Raw genomic sequence first — 17,734 nt, forward strand, 5'->3', positions numbered from 1 at the left:
TTTAGATGTGATAGTCAACACTCAATTAAAAACTTGTATACAAACATTTAAACTGCACATACATCTGTTTTTATGCCGACTTTTAAATGATAGAACTACATTTCCAATTTGTTGTAATATAAACATTAAAAAAGTGAGGACAGATTCAACAAGTCATTTTTCAAACTAATAAATCTTTTATAATTTAAAGCATAATCATTCATTTTCTTCTGTATTGTGAAAAATATCCAAGTATAATGTATTATTGAACAATTTTTAATCCAATTTAATTCTGAAACCTAGTGATGACAATTTGTTTAAATTTGTCGGATGAATCAGTAAAAAATAAAAAAAACAACGAAAAATCAATAACATGCACTTAAAAATAGACATTTTCATTTCATGCCAGCTTTAAAGAACCAGTCATTAAAGTCTGATTCATAACAAAAGATAACATTGGTTGTGCTGTAGATTTGTTTTTTAAACAGCCACAAAACAATAGAAAAATCTATTAGAAGTCTTTCCGTGACTTGACCGTATTTTCCTCTCTCTGCAGTGCTCACAAGAAGATATCGCAGATAAACTCAGGAAAAACATCACTGAAACCAGAGCCGTCCACATCTCCAACCCAAAGACCGCAGAGTTTCAGGTACCCCCAAAAATACAGACACCTCCGATTGGCATTTCTCACATTTGTCCACTAGTGGGTGCTTTCACAAGTTTAAATCAGTTAGTAGTTAGAGTCTGACTAACTAAACCGTACTTTCCTGTAGGTGGCACGTACCTCTCTTCTCCCCGGACTCCTGAAGACGATCGCTGCCAACAGGAAGATGCCCCTTCCTCTCAAACTGTTCGAGATCTCGGACGTCGTCCTGAAGGATGAAACTAAAGGTGTGTTTGATGTGCTCATGTCACACAATGCATGCTAAGAAGAATGCAGTCACTGAACTTTATATGTCTGGCAGATGTAGGAGCCCGTAACAACAGGCGTCTCTGTGCCGTTTACTACAACAAGAGCCCTGGATTTGAAGTCATCCATGGACTTCTGGACCGGGTCATGCAGCTGCTGGACGTCAAATCCGGCCGTGACCAAGGATACCACATCCAGGCGGCAGAGGGTGAGTCATGAATGTTAAAAGTTGACATGGTGTCCTTCCTGTGATCTGTTTGTGCACCTGAGTCATATTCAAAAATGGATATTGTAGTGGTTAATATTTAACAGTGTTTATGGTCAGCATAAATACAATTAAAATAGGAAATGTTGGTTCTTTTGGTGGGACTTTTTCATTACTGGATTATTTTTATGATGTTTGTATTTCTGTGTGCCTCATTTCCACCTGATGGATTGAAGAATCTATTTGAAATCTAATAAAATAAAATTGACCCTATATTTAATTACTTGTTCCTGGTATTATTGTGAATGATTCATCAGTGCATTCATTCATTTTCAGTGTTGTTATTACTAACTAAAACTATTAAAAACAAACTTTATTTAATTTTATATATATATATATATATATATATATGAAAAAAAAATTACATTCTGAAAAAGCTGAAATTAATTTAAAGTACTAAAATTAATAAAGCAGAATGCACAGAAGTGCAAAAAACTAAATTACTAAAACTTTAACATTAAAATAAAAACCTAAAATATTCAACTAAAAGCAAATTCAAAACCTTAATAAATACTGTAATAGCATATAATACATACTGAAATGGCATTATTCCTATTTAATCAATTTCATTTCCATTATCTTTCTTACAGACTCCACCTTCTTTCCTGGCCGCTGTGCTGAGATCTTTTCATGTGGCCAAAGCATCGGACACCTCGGGGTCCTTCACCCTGATGTCATCAGTCGTTTTGAGCTGACCATGCCCTGCTCAGCCATCGATATCGACATCGAACCCTTCCTGTGATGTCATAATGCAAATAACCTCAGCCACACCCCTCTGCTTTGGGCTCCTCCCTCAGAAGCTACAGCCACACATTACTGTCTCATGGTGTAAATCAGTGTTTTAATAAAACTCAGCTTGTCCACTGCTAGCATGATATTCATAAATTAAACATCACGACTCTGTTTGTGTCCAGCACATTTTACAACATGGAAACAAAGAAATGTGGATTAATAAACCAAAAATGTCTACAACTGTTGGTTTTTGCATGCATTTGATGCATACCAAGCAAAGTCATCTAATGTGACACTGTAATGTAAAGCTAATGTAAACAATATTGTATCTATAATTTAATTTAATTTAAAAGCTTTTGAGAGATTGAAGGTCTTGAGGCCATGCAGTGGATCAGATTCGTATCATGGCTGGATGTTTACCTGTATGTTGGTTTGCTAGAAAACGAAGTATGTGTGTTTGTTTGTGTATGTGTGGTTGTGGATAAATCACATACCAGACTTGTTTACATGCATTTGCCTGAATTTCAGTTTTTCGTGACCTTAAGAATCCAAAAACTTCAGTTTATATTCCTAGAATGCCTAATAGCTTTCTATGCTTCCATTTTTGTCATTTCATAGCTATTTAATGCCTTTGACATTATTATAAGTTGAGTAGGTATGTCTAAGTGTGTACCTCTCTAGTGTCAAGACGGTAAGTGATCAGAGGTTTTTAATTTGTGAGTGTGAGAGGATGGTCTGTGTGTACACTGTATTTGCGAGGGGTTGTGGCTACATGAGAGGCATGTTTGGTGTCTGCAGTGTTTGTCAAAGAACTGTTAGACCCTCTACAGCAAACACTACTTGGCGGATCAACATCATTAAAAAACACCACAAACAGAGAGAAGACATTTTTACTGTGTTTATTCATTTCTTTTACCACATCTGTAAAAGCTCATAAACACATCCTGAGTGTCATACCACTCAATACATAAAATATATTCTTCAATATTTTAATAAATATTAAATTCATATGTGGTAAAAAAGCAATAATAGTAGGACTAATTTGTATATTTTATGCCAGCACTGCGTTACTAGAAATTATCATTAAATATCATCTGTGCTCATGCTAACATCAGCTTGTCATTGTGACATCACAAAACTGAACTTTTTCCTAAAGGACCAGCCAGACTCAACATGCACATTTGCTAAATTTTGCTGATACTTTGCTGGCAAAAGGCCCATTGTCAGTATAGCACAACTTGGCCCTGGAAAATCCACGCCATAGATATGCGTATTAATAATTTGTGCAACCATCTTGAACCAGTCAGAAAATCTGTGTGGGGAAATCTTTTGCCGTCGCAAGAAATTCCAGATTACATGGATTCCTATTGAAACAACTGCATTTTCACAATTGAAATCCACTCAACAACGGTCAAAGTGACTGCATCTTTAACCTGTGGCTTTCTTTCTTAAACTTTTAAAGCGTCGCTGTCTTTAGGAAATTATCAAAAGAAATATTCAAGTTAGTGGTTTCTACAGAAAACAATATCAATTCTTCCGAAGGTTTACCCTGATAGAAATGCTTTTTACAATGGAAGTCTATGGGGCAACATTCATATTTGCACTATGGACTCACATAAAGGTTATGACTGAAATAAATAAACAGTTTGCTGTGTAGATACTGTCAAAAAGGAATAAAGGTGCAATGTGTAATGGTAAATGTTATGGCAGGATCTCTGAGCAGCAGAGATTATGTAACCTAGGCTAAAACAGTACCCTGCTAAACTGATAAAAAACCCAGTAGGGTTTTTCCTTTGGCTTTTGGATTATTGCAGAGAATTAATGTGAGAACTAAAATGTGCCAGCTATTCCTAAACAGATTTATGTGGATATTATAGACTGGGATTCTCTTTAAACTTGCCTGTAAACACTGAGAAATTATAGAATCCCATCATCACAAACACTGTTCACCAGGAACTGTTGACCAGTCTGATGGCAACTTATGTGCTGAACTTATAATGCACCTCGATCTCTTTCCTTCTCCATGCATCGACGTCACTCACAGACGCTCCGTCAATTCGACAGAGCACCCGCAGACTCGTCCAGCGCACCGTCTGCCGGGTCAGAACCAGCATCCCTAACCCGACCAGGAACCGCGCCACACCGACACCCAACGCTGCAAGGGTCAGCGGAGGAAAATTCACTGGAAAAAGCCCGGCTAGGTCAAAGGTCAAGTCCAGGTGCTCATTTACCCAGTACCTGACTGAACATCCCGAACAGCATGCTAAAATAATAGTGGTGTCCCCCCCGTGTGGTGCTGTTATGGTCCAGCTCGGTGTACTTATAGGACAGGAAGAGGGGCAGAACCACCCCCACCACGGGGGAGAGAGGGTTGTGCAGCTGAATGTAGTCCATGGTTCCCCAGTACAAGTACGACACTAATTACAAATTACAACACCACAGATCACATCCTGAGAGGAAGGGGAATCATCTCTGTCATTAGTATCAGACTCACAGTCTATGATCAGACTCTGTAATTCTAGCTTCATGCAGCACAATGAGTATAACGCACGGTCATAAGGATACGATAATACAGTTTTTATGCCATTATTATGAAATATGTACACATTTTCTGTTCATGGTAACCGCTTTGCTATGCAGTTGCTAGGGTGTTCTGAGTGGTAAATGTATTGCTATGCAAATCCAAGGGTGTTCTGAGGGGTTCTAGATCGTTGCAAGGGCATTTCTAGTGGTTATCATGTTGCTATGTAATTGCTAAACTGTTCTGAGTTGTTGTTAATCTGTGCAGTAACATGAGGAATAGGCCAAACGTTTGCCTCCGCATGATGCACCACTGCAGCTGTGCTATATTAAAGGAACTAGAGGTAAAACCTATGGAGACCAGCCTGACAATATGAATTATACAAGAGTATAAATCTTTCATATCAGATGCAAAAGTGCATGTGCATTTTAAAGTCTCTCTTCCAGACTTACCACAGCAGAGTGCATGTAGGTGTAAAGACGACTCAGACACACCAGAACCACAGCCACAATCAGGCCCAGTTCAAACGGGAACTAACATGCAAAGACAGAGTAACAAACAGCTCAATCTAACATGAACAGTTTGATGTAACGTGTCTCAAATGTGGACAGGTTTGAATGTAAACAAATACAAATTTGATTTGAAAGCTATGGCAGAGGATAAGATTTTCCATAAATAATGTGCTAAATTTGATCCATCCATCTTCAGATGACTTGGTATATAGTGCACATGAACTACTTCTATGGTGTTTTTTCTAACTGAAAATTTAGTGTATTTATTAAAACATTTTCTCATCCATCTTTCCTCGTCATCTTTTTTTCCTTCTCTCTCTATGTTGCAGCCTCCATCCATTCTGTGTGGCAGCTCTTCTCATAATAACATCTCTTTTCTCCTGACATGTGCTCTTCCCTCTGGTTTTAATTCAGGACTCTGTTAATCACTGACAACACTGGAAGAGGCTTTACATATTCACGAAGTTGCTCCGCCCCTTCTATTCTGTCTTACTCCATCCATCTCCCTGTCTCTCCATCTGTCTATCTCCTTTCCTTCCTTTCTTCCTCTGTCGGCTGGGGGTCTTTCACAGGAAGTTAATGAAGAATGTTTCCTGAATGGGCACAAAGGACTGTGGGACAGTGCATAATTGACTGGAAGTTTTTTTTTTTTTTTTTTTTTTTTTTTTTACTCTTAAATCATACACATACAGCTTTCTGGACAAATAATGGTTAACTATTTCCATGTAATATTTTGTAAAATGTAATTTTTTCGTGTGACACAAAGCTGTTTCCAGCATCAAAACTCCGATCTTCAGTGTCACATGATCCTAATTCTAATTTGCTGCTCAAGAAACATTTATGATGTTGAAAAGAGTTGTTCTGCTTCATATTTTTGTAGAGCCTGTGATACATTTTGTTAGGATTAATTATAAAAAAAATAAAAAAATAAAAAAACAGCATTTATTTGAAATAGAAATTGCATAACAGATGTATTTACTGTCACTTTTGATCAATTTAAGACATTTTGCTGATTGAAAGCATTGCATTCTTTAAAAACAACCACAACAACAACATTACTGGCCCCAAACTTTTGACAGCCGTGTAAATATTGCTCCAATTTAAAAAAATATTTATCATTATAATGTATATTTTACTTGATATCTTGACTATGCTTTCAAATAAGCGTCAACACATCCTTAGTCAATTTTGTTTGCAATAAAATTTAACATGTAAAAATTGTTGCCTATATCAGCAAATAAGCCTACGGACAAAACAGCAAAACAACACTCTAAAAGAAAGGAATCCAACTTTACAATCCACTAATAAAGTTTTATAATGCTTATACATGTGTGCTACTGTCTGGCCAGTATAAAAGGAGCACAGAAGTTTAAGGGTTTACACTTACAATTGAACCAATATTTGAAAGCACTCAAGAGTCAAAGGTTTAAAAAGCTGATGGATGGCACCGTCTACACCTGACACTGATTGACAGTCATTTACTGAGAGTTCATTATAATGGCACACAGCAGATGTGTGGGCGGGACTTGGGCTGACTGATGGTGACAGATGGCTCCGCCCCTTCAGTGAACTATGCAAAAAAAAAAAAAAAACACACTTAAAACATTCTCAATCTAGTCTGACCTTCACTCTCTCCTAAGCGCTGAGAAGCAGTGTAAATGAGATGAAAGCCCGTACTCCGCATCCACACACGTCTCCAGTTTGACCACAGGGGGAGACGGAGGACGGGGCAGCTTTAAAATATCCTTCATCACTTGTCCAATATACAGTCCTGGCCAAAAGTTTTGAGAATTACATAAATATTGGATATTGGATAAGTTGCTGCTTAAGTTTTTATAATAGCAATTTGCATATACTCCAGAATGTTATGAAGAGTGATCAGATGAATTGCATAGTCCTTCTTTGCCATGAAAATTAACTTAATCCCAAAAAAAAACCTTTCCACTGCATTTCATTGCTGTCATTAAAGGACCTGCTGAGATCATTTCAGTAATCGTCTTGTTAACTCAGGTGAGAATGTTGCGAGCACAAGGCTGGAGATCATTATGTCAGGCTGATTGGGTTAGAATGGCAGACTTGACATGTTAAAAGGAGGGTGATGCTTGAAATCATTGTTCTTCCATTGTTAACCATGGTGACCTGCAAAGAAACCCGTGCAGCCATCATTGCGTTGAATAAAAATGGCTTCACAGGCAAGGATATTGTGGCTACTAAGATTGCACCTAAATCAACAATTTATAGGATCATCAAGAACTTCAAGGAAAGAGGTTCAATTCTTGTAAAGAAGGCTTCAGGGCATCCAAGAAAGTCCAGCAAGCGCCAGGATCGTCTCCTAAAGAGGATTCAGCTGCGGGATCGGAGTGCCACCAGTGCAGAGCTTGCTCAGGAATGGCAGCAGGCAGGTGTGAGCGCATCTGCACGCACAGTGAGGCCAAGACTTCTGGAAGATGGCCTGGTGTCAAGAAGGGCAGCAAAGAAGCCACTTCTCTCCAAAAAAAACATCAGGGATAGATTTATCTTCTGCAGAAAGTATAGTGAATGGACTGCTGAGGACTGGGGCAAAGTCATATTCTCCGATGAAGCCCCTTTCCGATTGTTTGGGGCATCTGGAAAAAGGCTTGTCCGGAGAAGAAAAGGTGAGCGCTACCATCAGTCCTGTGTCATGCCAACAGTAAAGCATCCTGACACCATTCATGTGTGGGGTTGCTTCTCATCCAAGGGAGTGGGCTCACTCACAATTCTGCCCAAAAACACAGCCATGAATAAAGAATGGTACCAAAACACCCTCCAACAGCAACTTCTTCCAACAATCCAACAACAGTTTGGTGAAGAACAATGCATTTTCCAGCACGATGGAGCACCGTGCCATAAGGCAAAAATGATAACTAAGTGGCTCGGGGACCAGAATGTTGAAATTTTGGGTCCATGGCCTTGAAACTCCCCAGATCTTAATCCCATTGAGAACTTGTGGTCAATCCTCAAGAGGCGGGTATACAAACAAAAACCCACTAATTCTGACAAACTCCAAGAAGTGATTATGAAAGAATGGGTTGCTATCAGTCAGCATTTGGCCCAGAAGTTGGTTGAGAGCATGCCCAGTCGAATTGCAGAGGTCCTGAAAAAGAAGGGCCAACACTGCAAATACTGACTCTTTGCATAAATGTCACGTAATTGTCGATAAAAGCCTTTGAAACATATGAAGTGCTTGTAATTATATTTCAGTACATCACAGAAACAACTGAAACAAAGATCTAAAAGCAGTTTAGCAGCAAACTTTTTGAAAACTAATATTTATGTAATTCTCAAAACTTTTGGCCACGACTGTACATCACTACCTGCAGAGAGAGAGAAAGAGAGAGAGAGAGAGAGAGAGAGAGAGAGAGAGAGAGAGAGAGAGAGAGAGAGAGAGAGACAGAGAAATGAAATATGTACCGTTAAGGTAACTGGTAACACCTGTCATATCCTTGTCATTATATATATATATATATATATATATATATATATATATATATATATATATATAGATATATACAGATTTTTTTATTATTATTATAATTATTATTAGTATTAAAGTTATTAATGCAAGATATGAAAGCAAGATTTAGGTTCAGGTTGGTGTCCTGTCTTTCAGTTTAAAGCTCATTGTATAGGCTATATTAAAAAAAGAATGAATTATGAAAACAGTTTTTTAATTAATCTACAAGATGAGACATCAACAATTGCTTTATAAACATCTGAAATAGCACAAAGTTTCATGTGAGGGCTAGGGTCAGGTGTAGGCCGATAAAATATACAGTTTGTACAGTATAAAAACTATTACGCTTATGCGATGTCCCCACTTATCACCAAAACAAACGTGTGCGTGTGTATATTCCGAGAGACCCCCCATGCTGAGTCTCTCGGCACCAGAAAGCGACCACCAGCTCGGGGCTGTTCAGGTACGAGAGGACCCCCTCACATGGCCTCGCGGAGATTTGAGCTTCCGCACCCAGCGCGCGTGCACAGATGTGCTGTAGCCTACAGCTGCAGGTGACAGCGCGTGAAAGAGCGCTGACGTAGAAGCTCATGGCTTTTTTGATTGGCTGCCATGTTTACGCACTGAAAATTACCTGCTTATCATACCTGTCACAGATGGGAGATTCCTGCCTTGCAGTACCTTTGACTCTGTGACTTTAAGAAATGAATATTGTACTGTTATTCTAGTCATTTAGTGACGTATATTTCCGTATCTGGAATTAATTTGCAGAAATAATCAAGTGATCGATCTCAGGCACTTCCATCGTATTTACTTTTGGTTAAAAATGAAGAATGATTGATTATGAAGGTGTCAACGTTGTGTTCATTTGGATTTCATAGGCTATTAATAAAACAAAAAAATATAAGTCTGAAATGTCATTTTCATTGTAACGCGGATAATGCTATCTTATTTACTTATAAACAGACCATATTCTCCTCTAAAATAAATCACAATAAAATAAGTTATTTAAGTATCAGCACTAATAGCCTATCTAAGTATAACGGATTAAAAACGTACTACTGTATTTTTTAATCTGTGGTATCAGGTTGAAAAATAAATAATTATATAAAAAATTTAATTCAGACTCATCAAGGATAATATGATATTACACTTTTTATGTCATTTTATCTAATGAGATGTTTAAGTGTGAGACAAATTAACTAATTCACAAAACATCCCAGAATTGACCACATCTCTTGCTAAAGCTCTAAGGCCTGGTTTCACAGACAGTGCTTAGACTTAGCCATAGTTCAATTAGGACATTTAAGTAATTTTTCATAAATGTGCCTTAGAAAACACATTAATGAGCATCTTGAGACAAAACAAAGGCACTGGTATATTTTAAGATCAGTCATTGCAAGTTTATTTTAGTTGATACAGCTCAGACCTACATTTTAGTCTGGGACTTAAACCTCGTCTGTGAAACCAGGGGTAAAAGTTTAATCTGGATCAGAATGATGTCCTTCGGTTTCAGTTTCTTTTAAACATTTGTCTTCATCTGATCCACAAGTAAATACACTTTTTTGGGATATTTTGGATATGCCTATTCATGATTTTTGGATCAAAGGTATCCCAATCTTACAAAAAAGTTTTTCTTTAACAACCCACTGGGATTAATTTAGGTTAATTTGGCCATTTTCTTTTTTCTCAATGGCAAAAGGTGTCCCAATCTACCTGAATTCACTACTGATGGCCTGATCCATTTCAAAACCAAAACTGGATTACAATCTAATATATATATATATATATATATATATATATATATATATATATATATATATATATATATATATATATATATATATTTGTTTTTGTTTTGTTTTTTCTTTAATTACGAAACATTTAATATATATATATATATATATATATATATATATATATATATATATATATATATATATTTATATATATATATTTTTTTTTTTCATTTCAGAAGTTATGGGTATTTTTTGGTAAATTGTAAATGTAATATTATATCCAAAATAACAACACAAAAGGACCCGGGGTAGTTGTCACAAAAATGTAAACATATTAAACATGTTTATTTATTTGAATGGAAGGTGTCTGGGAAGTCTGTGAATGAAGCGGCAAGCCTTATGTTTCTGGATTATTAGTGTCCATGACAACATCAGGTAGATGACTCACAGTGAGGAATAAACGCGGTTAAATGGCTAGAATGATGCATGGAAGAAAAAACAGCAACAAAGGAGTTAAATCTACTGACGTAGACAGCATCTGTCGTGTTTGACCAGGACGCGTGTCTGATGCTTTGATTGAGGTGTGATTCTCGCCGCGTCCAGCGCATTTAAAATCATTACATCACCAGAACGATACGGTTAATTATTTACTCAACGTGCACGGAGAACACAATAAGCGTTCTTTTAAAGGCCTGAGACAAAAATGTCCGGGTTTAACGGCGTTCGCTGACGGGATAAAGAGAAGAAAAGGCTGCTCGCGTTCATTGTGTGGAGGATGTGAGGCAGCGCGAGATGTCATGGCAGCGATGGATGCAGCAGAAGATAACGGGCCGGAGCATCCCGGTGTTCCGGTACCCAAGGCGTTTCCCTATGAGGAATACGAGTGCAAAATCTGCTACAACTTTTTCGACCTCGACCGTCGGGCGCCCAAGATCTTGGAGTGTCTGCACACGTTCTGCGAGGAGTGTCTGCACGCGCTTCAGCTGTGCGAGGAGCGGCCGTGGCGCATCAGCTGCCCCGTGTGCCGCCACCGCACGCCGGTCCCGGACTACCGGATCCAGAACCTGCCGAACAACACCAAGGCGACGGAGGACTTCCCTCTGTACATCGACTCGGACCCCGTGCCTCAGGATGCTCTGCCGCCTCACCGGCCTCCGCTGCACCCGGCGCTCGTGGCGCTCCGGCGCGAGGAGGACGCGTCCATGGCTGGTCACGCGACTCCGTCCACCTTGACCGTGTCCACCGCGACCACGCTGTCCCAGGACTCGGTCTCGCGCTACGAGAGCTGTCAGAACTGCAGGCGTCTCGCGCTGACCACCGGATGCGTGTGCGTCATCTTCTCGTTATTGTCCATGTTAGTGCTGCTCTTCATGGGCCTCATTTTCGTCCACAGCCACGGCGGGCCGCCCTCGCCCGCGGGACCCCTCTGTCTGTCGGTGGCCAGCATCCTCGCCATGGTGTCTGCGATGGTAACGTGGCTCCTCTACTGGCTCAAAGACCGACCGGAGCACGAGACGGGCCGCTCCTCGGCCACCACTAGCGCGAGCCGGAGAAACGCGTGACTGGAGATGAGCATCCGATGACAAGCGTTTATTATTACCAGTTAGTTTCTTTTCATGTTACTAGTACTTTTCGTAGGCTATCTTTGGTTTCTCTTTATTTGAAGGTGTCATTGTTACAGTGTAATTATACATATAGGCCTAAGTATTAAGTGATAACTACATGTATTTACTATAATAAGTGAACCCAGAGCGCAAAACCAGTCATAAGGGTAAATTTTTTTGAAACTGAGATTTATACATCATCTGAAAGCTGAATATAAGCTTTCCATTAATGAATGGCGTGTTAGGATATGACAATATTTGACCCAGATAACTATTTGAAAATCTGTAGTGCAAAAAAAAAAAAAAAATCACCTTTAAAGTTGAAGTTCTTAGCAATGTTTATTACTTAGCAATGCTTATTACTAAGCAGATATTAGGTTTTGATATATTTACAGTAGGAATATCTTCATGGAACATGATCTTCACTTAATATCTTAATGATTTTTTGCATAAAAGAAAAATCTACAATTTTGACCCAATGTATTGTTGGCTATTGCTACAAATATACCTGTGCAATTTATGACTGGTTGTGTGGTCACATGTGAATATGGTTTGGCTTAGGGTTAATTGCATGTAATTATGCATAATTAATTGTTATTATAATATTAAGTGCATGTAACAAGGACACCTTAAAATAAAGTGTTACCACATCTTTTATATAGTCAATCTAGTACTTATTTATTAGGTAAATAAGATGTGCCTATTTATATCAATCCCAGTTAACTGGAAAAAATAGGCTACACAAATTATTACAAAGAAACCTCAAGTAACACATTGGATTAAATTATGTCAAATTTTGGAAGTATTTTCTTGCAAAACATAGGCCAACGTCTCTGTTTTATTTACAAACATCATTTGTACAGTATAATTACCAGTAACATTTTGTTATGATTGCTTATATTTGTGTAATGATTACTTATTGACCATTTGTTAATGTTAGTTTCTGCATTAGGCTAGCTAACAATGAGCAATGCATTTATTAAAGTTAGTTATTAAAAATACAACTTTTCAGTGTTACTTCTGGTTAGCTTAGATCCATTAGGTTAATATTAACAAATACAACTTTTGATCATAATAGTGTATTTGTAAATGTTGAAATGAAGATTAACTAAGATTAATAAATGCTAATAAGCATTTTTCATTGTTAGTTCATATTAACTAGCTAAATAATGCTTACAAATGGAACATTGTTGTAAAGTGTTACCAAGGAATTCACGCTAGTGTTTGATTAGTATAGGGAAACTGGAAAAATTTAAGGAACTCCTTAATTAGCCATTTCAAAAACAAAAGAAGGACTAGTACTTATTAAGTCATTTAATAGTACAGGCTGGTGTTTCCCAACAAGGAGTATGGGAGCAGAATCTAGCCCTTTTTCAACTATTTCAGCCCAAAATCTTGGAGTGCCTGCACACATTAAACAAGAAGAGTCTGCATATGTTGCTTGTGTGCAAGGAGAAGCTGTGGTGCATCAGTTGGCCCCTATGCTACACATACCAGACTATCAGATACAGAACCTGCCCCACGGCATCCACCGCAACCAGATACGTGTGCGCCATTTTCTCCTTCCTGTCCATTTTTGTGCTGCTCTTCATGGGCCTCATATTTGTGCTTGGCCACCTGAGATTCCTGGTTAGGACACCTGTGTGAGCTTGAGAAGAACTGACTTCATACATCCTCTAAGAATCACCAAAATGATGGTTAAACATTGTTGCAAAAATAGTTCTAGGAAGAACCCACAACTGCCATTTGGTGTGATTCTAATGCAATGATATTCGGTCTTCAGTTGTGGGGCCACTATACAGAATGGGGTCCAAAAGTCAAATCACTAGTGAAAATGCATCTATTGTGTACTGTTTTATCACTTTTATCACACCCAACATTTTTATTAATAATATTACACTTTTATCCAAAACTGCATACAAAGTTCATCCATTCCCAGAGAATCCATCCATGACCTTAGCATCGTTAGCACTGTGCCAAGTTTAATCAAAAGATAAACTGGTCGCAAATCTGCATACTAGCCTAAAATTAGTACTTATTTTCTAAATTATGTCACAACTTTCCTTTAGTTTGAAATAATAAAATGTGGTCTCAGACTTCTGGACCCCACTGTACATAAGTTTTATCATAGCAAATAAGACATGCACTTATTGGATGATATTCTCAAAATGGCTGCTGGGTGTTGTCATCCTCTCGCTGTATACTATTCGGTCTTTGAAAAGAAGACCTCTTTGTTCTTATGGATCAATAGCTTTATTATAGAAATTGCGAATTTTATACCACCTCTTTGTTCTCCACTTCACCTATGCATCTATCACGGTAAAACCGTGTTGTTTGACAACTAACTGACAATCTCTTTTCGCTGTTGCCTGTGTGTGCTTTTAATGTGCTTACCATCACAATGCATTGATCTTAGTACTCACTCCTTCATCTGATTTTTGTACCATGCAAACCTGTGATGAGCAGTGTCTGATGTACCTAGTTTAGATTAAAAAACAACTTGCATGATGTTAAACAAAAACTAGATACTGAACTGTGCTTGGAAACAAAGGTCAGCCTTCATTACTTGAGGAAAGCATCATTGTTAATCGAATCAGTGCAGCTGGTTTGTCATTTCTACATTAAGCAATGACAAGTCAGTTATTTATAAAGGGTATCTGATATGATGATATTCCTTTAATCAAATTAGGAATTACTTTTTTTGCCTGAAAAAAGTTGGCCACACAGATTTCGCTCGCATTGACAAACAGAAAGCTGCTTGGTATGAAAGTGACTTTTGTGCGAGCCTGTGATTTATTAAACTGACAATGGCTTTTTTCCCCCCGCAAAATTTTGCTAATGTGACCACACATATAAAAAAAGATGCGGGTGAATCAAGCAGGAATCTGACACCTGAGGAGCAGCTAGAGTTTTTCTGTGTCCTTGCAGTGACAGGATGCAGCCATAGAAAAATCAATGATAAGAGGTGCTTTCGAGTGTTTACTGACCCATTTATAAAACTTTGCATTTCTCCCGTAGGTCATTTGTCTTGGTGTCACAAATTGATATATTCATCCAGCTAACTGTGGCTTGTTAACTTGAGTGCAAAACACAACTAGCCCACTTTAGCATTGTACTGAATATATCATCCAGATTGTTTAAACTTAATGGTTTTATGATAATGATTGAAGACACTTGATGGCCTAAATTTCCTTCAATTAGGGTAAAATCCATTTTCTTTAGAATGGTAAACATACTTGATCATATTCTCTTAAAGGGATAGTTCGTCCAAAAAATACAATTCTGTAATTTACCCAGCCTCATGTTATTCCCGAATCATCTCGCTTTATCTGTGGAACGCAAAAGGAGAAATATGAAAAACATCATGTTCCAAACAGGACAAGAGCAAAACATGAGGGTGTGTAAATCATTTTCAATCACTACTTCTTTAAATTAGCTCTTATGTGCCTTCACTTTTTATTTATTGGTTTATTTATTGAAGGAATTGAACATTTTAATAGAAATTATCTAGTGAATTTTCTATGAGCTTACAGATTGATTTGTAGAAGTTGTGCTGTTGTTGTAAGCAGATGCGATGAATCAAACCAGGTCTGCCCTCTGTTGGTAGACAAGTGTAGTGACGCAATCATTTGTGTATTAGTTTTGCTTAGATTTTTGTAAGGAACGTTTTATAGAGTGAATGTGAGGGTATTTGAATTATTGCTGAAGTGATTTAGACAAGCAAAGGTTATGTCCCTGAGTGTTAAGGGAGTAAACAGTCATTATTTGCTGTTATACGTGCTGTACAAAGCAACACTTGTAGTGAAAATAGTATAATGTGCAATAGTGTTATGTAGTCACCAGCTTCTCCTGCCATTCTGTTGGGCAATATATATGTCGTTTTACTTCACACAATGACTTCAGTTTACTGCCTTTTTGATCCCTGCCGAAAAGACCAACAACAACGTATGGGGTTAGGAAGATTTTTTTTACATTAAATTATATTAAATTAAGCAGCACAACTGCTTTGAACATAATAATCAGAAATGTTTCTTGAGCAGAAAATCTGAATGATTTCTGAATGATCCTGTGACATTGAAGACTGGATTAACGATGCTGAAAATTCAGCTTTGTATCACAGAAAATACATGACATTGTAAAAATATATTGGAAAACTATTATTTGTAATGAAATTTCACAATATTTCTGTTTTTGCTTTTGATCAAATAAATAGTGAAATTAACAAACTTGTTTCAAAAACGTTTAAAAATCTTACTGGCTCCAAATGTTGAACAGTATAAACTGCTGTGTATTGCTGGTCTTGCTGGAAAAGCTGGTGGACCAAGAAAATCTTGCTGGTCGAGAGACCTGGAAGGCACACCAGCATTCAAAGCTCAATATATGCTGGTCTTTTCAACAGTGATGAGGATGAGGAGAAGAGAGAAGATGTTTTTGTCCTCTGTCCTGGTCCAGTTATTTCATAGATGTGAGCCTGACAGAAAACAGAAACAGTCTGTTGTGAACTCTATCAACTTGGTCTTGCTGACTTTCAAAAACAAGGACCAAACGAAACTGACGATCAAAATGTTCAAATAATGAAACTGATATTTCTGTACCATTCAGTGTGACCTCCTCTTGTTCTCATGGTACCGCTATGGCTGTGAGTGTCTGGACTATCAGGCCTGATGTGCACACATCTGTTTATATGTCTGTTTCTCCCACACACACTGGCCCAGTGACTGCACGGCACTTACCTGAACCCAGTGTTACTGCCTGGGATAAATATACTTCCCTTAATGCACTCCAGTTCTCTTAGTAACACTACGTAGGGTCATGGGCTTTGTAAACAGCCCTTATATACTCTATAATATGTTTATTAGAATTAGGAAATGTGTGTTTTTACTATTATGCCTCAATAATTGTTGTGAGACCTGTTTGAATTGTATTTGCAGATTGAAATTGTTCTGTTTACATACAAGAACACACCTCTCGGTTGGCTAATAAACAAGAAAAATCCAGAAAAAAGCTGTTGTCGTGTGATTTATGTATACAATCTGAGTGAACCCCTTCTAATTGAGGTTAAAGTGCTGGGGACCTTCCCCAGACTGAACAAGACAGATGACACAACAACATGCACTGTTCAAGAAGTTCATTCAGTGGTGTTTGTGTTGGTGAATTCTTGCTATACATTGCTGTACAGGTTTATAAACTTTTGTTCCTAAAACTGGCAAACCTAGTCTAATTTTAATGACAGTTGTGACCAACATATTCAATATCAGGCTATTTTGTAATCTGATCACAGTTGCAAAAAGCTATTCAGATTTCTTTGTCTTGGACTAAAAGCATGCATTTCAAAGTTTTTAATAACTTTCATATACATATTGTTAAACCGATTCAAATTATTTTGACACTCTTTGCTAAGAGAATATGGATATTTGACCCTTGATAATAAAACCAATTAAGCTCACATCAGAGCCAGACTGTAAAAAAAAAAAAAAAAAAAAAACCCGTTCTGCACAAATGGATTCGACACGCGGATCCGGTGATTCAAAGACTTGAACATGCATCATACCGCCGCCCGGTCTCTCCTTTTCAGGTGTTTTTTTAATTTTTTTTTTATTTTAGTTTTTTGTGTTTGTGTGCGTTTTGAATAAACAACATGAACACAGAAAAACTATGAATTTTTAATAAAGTAGTTCTACTGTACAAAGTTTTATACTATATTAGGCTTTTATTAGAAGTTTAAAGTAGGAAATAAAATTTCGTTTATTTTAAACATTCTCCTATCCGTTCGGTTCTATTTAGAACCTTATTTTTCAGTTAAAGGAACTTCAGATGTTCCGAGAATTCTCAACATTTACTTCCTATTCATCCTCTGTAGGCTAAATGTAAAAATATAAGATGACTTACAGCAAATATAAATTATGTAATAAATAAAAATATATTAATCTAACAGGAAAATAATGAATAATGCAATTAATGCATCGAATAGAAACTCGTTAACAAACACGCACACAG

At 37.5% G+C, this 17,734-nt stretch overlaps 2 protein-coding genes and 1 pseudogene across 2 annotated transcripts in view; 2 read left to right on the plus strand and 1 right to left on the minus strand.

Moving 5' to 3' along the window:
• Positions 1–1,973, plus strand: part of LOC132107724 (phenylalanine--tRNA ligase beta subunit-like) — a 297,726-nt gene extending 295,753 nt beyond the window's left edge. Inside the window, exons 15-18 of the mRNA XM_059513887.1 lie at positions 536–628; positions 753–870; positions 945–1,097; positions 1,745–1,973. Of these exons, the coding sequence (XP_059369870.1) occupies positions 536–628; positions 753–870; positions 945–1,097; positions 1,745–1,896 (516 nt within the window). The 3' untranslated portion in view covers positions 1,897–1,973. The remainder of the gene's footprint in view (positions 1–535; positions 629–752; positions 871–944; positions 1,098–1,744) is intronic.
• Positions 1,974–3,821: 1,848 nt separating this feature from the next.
• Positions 3,822–4,443, minus strand: LOC132107573 (sphingosine-1-phosphate phosphatase 2-like; annotated as a pseudogene).
• Positions 4,444–10,672: 6,229 nt separating this feature from the next.
• Positions 10,673–12,039, plus strand: LOC132107734 (E3 ubiquitin-protein ligase RNF182-like). Its single transcript, XM_059513906.1, has one exon. The coding sequence runs from the start codon at positions 10,931–10,933 to the stop codon at positions 11,693–11,695; it is 765 nt and encodes a 254-aa protein (XP_059369889.1). The 5' UTR covers positions 10,673–10,930; the 3' UTR covers positions 11,696–12,039.
• Positions 12,040–17,734: the final 5,695 nt, after the last annotated feature.

The sequence above is a fragment of the Carassius carassius genome, chromosome 28 (assembly GCF_963082965.1).
Source record: "Carassius carassius chromosome 28, fCarCar2.1, whole genome shotgun sequence".
In the NCBI taxonomy this organism is placed as follows: Eukaryota; Metazoa; Chordata; class Actinopteri; order Cypriniformes; family Cyprinidae; genus Carassius; species Carassius carassius.

Coding starts and splice junctions, on each gene's coding strand:
- LOC132107734 (XM_059513906.1), top strand. CDS start 10,931: ATGGCAGCGATGGATGCAGCAGAAGATAACGGGCCGGAGCATCCCGGT.